The 4471-nt window shown below is 39.7% G+C and overlaps 1 protein-coding gene across 1 annotated transcript; it reads right to left on the reverse strand.

Annotated features, from left to right (window-relative positions):
- Nucleotides 1–1152: 1152 nt before the first annotated feature.
- LOC308440461 (olfactory receptor 6Y1) lies at nt 1153–2130 on the reverse strand (the record flags this gene model as incomplete). The annotated part of the gene is made up of 1 exon (XM_080942564.1): nt 1153–2130. One exon carries the CDS (start codon nt 2128–2130, stop codon nt 1153–1155), a length of 978 nt encoding a protein of 325 aa, XP_080798690.1.
- Between the last annotated feature and the right edge of the window lie 2341 nt (nt 2131–4471).

The raw sequence follows: 4471 nt of genomic DNA on the forward strand, positions 1-4471 counted from the left end.
TTTAGAATTGTGATGAGTTATTAATATATGTAGAAGTCTAGCTTGATCATTTATTAATAGGTTTTACTAGTAAAAAACATGTTGGAAAACCAACATTTTTCAGGAAAAAGATGCACTAAAGTCCTTAGGGTTACATCTGTCCAAATTATGTATATGCTTTTGTTATGTACCAACTCTCACATGTAGTGTAAATTTAAATTTATATTTGCTGATTATACAAATTCAGTTTCTAAAACCCATTACATTTTGAGGTATCAAAGATTAGAAATTCAATATATACTCTTTTGTAGAGCACAATTCATTTAGTAACTATTATCTAAGTAATTTTTATTTACTATATTTATATTCATATATTTTCCACCAAGGATGCAGCCTTTAAAATTTATTTGAGCGGTCTGGGCAGATTGCCACAGTGGGTAGAGTCCTTGCTGCAGAAGCACGAAGACCTCAGTTTAGATCTCCAGCACTCGTATAAAAACCAAGGGGTGGGGCCAGGTGTCTATAATGCCAACTCTGGGAGGCAGAGATAGGAAGACCCAGAGATCTGGTCCAGCCAATCATTGGCCTCCAGGTTCAGTGACAGACAGTGTCTGAGAAAACATTCAGGGGCAGAGAAGGATAATTAAAGCTGACTTCTGGTCTCCACACATGAGTGCTCTTATTCACATGCTACCCCACATAAGCACACACGATCACACCATCGTCATATAAAAGTTTATTTAACAGAATTTTGAATAAAGTTATAATACACATTGTAAATATGCTTTGCTTTGTTACAGTGACGTTTGTGAATAATTTTAAAAGTCTTCCAAGTACTGTGTAGCCGATGAATAAATAACAGTCAGACTGAGATAATGCACAGTCATCATCTACCTAATTATAGCAGAAGAAATTCTGTGAGCTTTATATATTTTTAAATTTTAATCTAACTTTATTTTATGCATATGGGTGGTTTTTGTATGTCTGTGCACATGCTTGTTACCTGTTGAAACTAGAAGAGGGCGTTAGATCCCCAGGAACTGAAATAACAGATAGGTTGTTGTGAACTGCCATGTGGGTGCATAGAATTGAACTCGGGGCCTCTAGAAGAGGATCTAGTGCTTTACTACTGAGCCATCTCTCCAATGTGAGTCTGTTCATTTTTTTTTTTTTTTAACTACTGGAATCCCCATCTCCTTCAGGTCCACTTCTATTGCAAAGTACAGTCTTTTTTAGGGCTGTTTTTACATCACGATTCCTTAGACAATATATGATGGGGTTGAGAAGGGGAACAATGACAGTGTAGAGAACAGACACCACTTTATTTGAATTGTAGGCATACATGAGCTTAGGACGGGCATAAGTGAAAAGGGTTGTGGAGTAAAAAAGAGTTACAACCGTCAGATGAGAGGCACAGGTGGAGAAGGCCTTTTGACGACCCTGAGCTGATGGGATCTTGAGAATGGTGACGAGGATGATGCCATATGATGTCACTACCACACAAAGAGGGACAGCAATGACCATGAGGGCCAAGAAGAAGTCTACTAGCTCAGCCTGAGAGGAGTCCTCACAGGAGACATTGAGGAGTGGAGAGATATCACAGAAGTAGTGATTGATATGTGGTGTGCCACAGTAGCGCAGTCGAGCTATGAAAACCATCTTAATCATGGCAGTCATGAGGCCACAGAACCAGCATCCCCCAGCCAGTATTCCACAGAGCTGATTGGTCATAATGACGGGGTAGCGTAGTGGATTGCAAATGGCTACATAGCGATCAAATGCCATGACAGCAAGGAGTATGTACTCAGTGCAGACAAAGGTCACAAAGAAGTAAAGTTGTGTCATGCAGCCATTGAATGAGATGCTCTTGTCTTTGCTGAGGAAGTCTACCAGCATCTTGGGACTAATGACAGTGACATACCACATCTCCAGGAAGGACAGGTGGCTTAGAAAGAAGTACATGGGCTTGTGCAGTTGCCTGTCACTGCGGATGGCAAGGATGATGAGAAAGTTCTCTACCAGCGTGAGCAGATAGATTACCAAGAAGACAGAGAAGAGCAGAAACTGGAAGGCCGGTCGTGTTGGAAATCCAAGAAGAATAAAATGTGTTGTCGCAGTCCAATTGTCTACTTGCAGAACCTTGATGACCATGGCTGACTGTGGGCATAGGCAAAGTCAGTTCTGCCTGTGCCCCAAGGAACATCCTAAGATTGATTATACTGACAACCTACGTCTAGCAATTCATCCTAATGAGAGCATTCTTGATTTTATGTATTTGTTTTCTCTTGAATTATGAACTAAAACTCGAGCAGTAATTAACTATAGAGAGTCTAGACTTTGAGTTTTAAAATATTAGCTTAAGTGGTGTGACTTGTCCAGGTCACATAGCGGTAAAATTAGACCTCCCAAGTCTAAGCATTGTACTTTTTCAATATATTACTGCTGGGCATTAGGATGTCCCTTTATACCATTATGGGCAAAGCATTCTATGTATCCCATGTAAGAGAAGGAAGGAGATTCAACTATCTATTAGGTCTAATTTGTGACAGGGTTAGTTTCCAGAACCCCACTAATCTGTAAAATAGAGACAATCACATTTGATTAACCTAAAAATATTACAAAGCATACCCACGGGTTAATATCAAGTAAAAGTGCTATGTGAACATTTACCACCTTCTCAGTATAAAGTTAGATGAATAATTTGCTGGACATTTTTTTTTCAATCCATTCTCTTCACTATAATTTCCTTCCCCACATCCTATCAATAAAAAAACTGAAAAATAAAATGGTGAAATTGTCAGTTATTTGTTAATGGAAAAGAAGGAAGAAATTGGACAGTTTTCTAAATGTTAAAGAACTCATTGATTTGGGAGTGATATTACAAAAAATCTTTCTGGTTAGTAGGACTTCTTATCCGGGTACTTAAGCAAAGCATGACCTCTCTCTAGGATGGGCCGAGGCTTCTTGCAGAACCTCTCAGGACAGAAGCAATTCCTGGTTTCCAGCCATTTTACAATCTGTTTTTTGTTTGTTTGTTTTCTCCAGAGCCATTCCTGATCCTTATTTCTTAACATCAATGTTTCTAAGGCATAATATATAGAACAAATTCGAGAGGGCTATTTCCTGAAGAAATGGGCAGAGAAGTGGGAGAGAAAGAGAAACAGACAGAGACAGACAGACAGACAGACAGACAGACACACACACACACACACACACACACACACACAGGGGAGTGCTGTCTGTCCTATCTATTTAACTTCTTTTCATGTGGGAGGGAGTGGGTGGGTGGTGAACACTCTCACAGAGGCAGAGGGTGAGAAATGGAATTGGGGGATTTCAGAGGGGAAAGAGGATAACACTTGAAATATGAGTAAAGAAAATTCCCAAAGAAAAACAAAAATGACACTCAAGGAATTGTACCCTGATGTCTTATTCTGCAGGTATCTCCCATTACCTCTAAAGAACTGTAACAGACAATACAGTTCTAAGCTGGCTCTAGGATATCATCCAACCTTTTAGGAGCTTCACAATGAACACAGTCATTCATTTTTTGGATAAGCAACCCAAAAGTTGTATGAAGATAAAAGGGGATGAAAACCAAAACATTTCATTTGATTTGAAGAGTAAGTCAGTAAGCACAAAGGGAATGTTTTCACCAAACCATGTAGTTGTCATTCCTTCCTCTTTGACACCCAGCAGAAATACACATGTCCAGACAAGTGTCCAGAACTAGAGATAAATTAACATAAAATAGAAAAATAAACAAAAGAGAGTATCAGACAGTATCCAGGACTGGCTTGTTTGAATTACATCCTACCAGTTTCTGTGACTATAGAGCCTTTCTGGCAGGCAGGAGAGAGACTGCGACTTTCTTACTGAATAGCCTCTCCTCCAGAGGGCGTTCTCAAGCATCCAAGTCCTGTGGAGGTTGTGTCCAATGCATGGCAACATCATTATTGCTGAGAGCCGCCTCACTCTGCAAGTCTGAGAGCACATTGATGTCATTCCCAGAGAACACCACAGTCAGAGACTTAGGAATGTAAGACATGCTCAGCAATTGGTCTAGGGAGTGTTTAATATTTATCTCATGGTGACACGGTTAGTAGCCTCAGTGACCGAACTGAGATTAAGTAATCAAATTTCAATTTTATCGCCAATTGCTTCTTGTATATGTGAAGATAGAAGATATTATATGATGTGTGTGTGTGTGTGTGTGTGTGTGTGTGAGAGAGAGAGAGAGAAAGAGAGAGAGAGAGAGAGAGAGAGATAGAGATAGAGATAGATAGAGATAGAGAGAGAGAGAGAGAGAGAGAGAGAGAGAGAGAGAGAGAGAGAGAGAGAGAGAGAGAGAGAGAGAGAGATATTCCTACCTCAGGTCTTAGCCTCACTAGTGCTGTCGTCTTGGGTGTTTATGGCCACCTCACTATCTTTCTATGTTAAGTCTTATCTTTAGTTTTAGTATAACTCTATGTGAGATAAAAATGTAAGAAGT

The sequence above is a fragment of the Micromys minutus genome (assembly GCF_963924665.1).
Source record: "Micromys minutus genome assembly, chromosome: 1".
Taxonomy (NCBI): domain Eukaryota; kingdom Metazoa; phylum Chordata; class Mammalia; order Rodentia; family Muridae; genus Micromys; species Micromys minutus.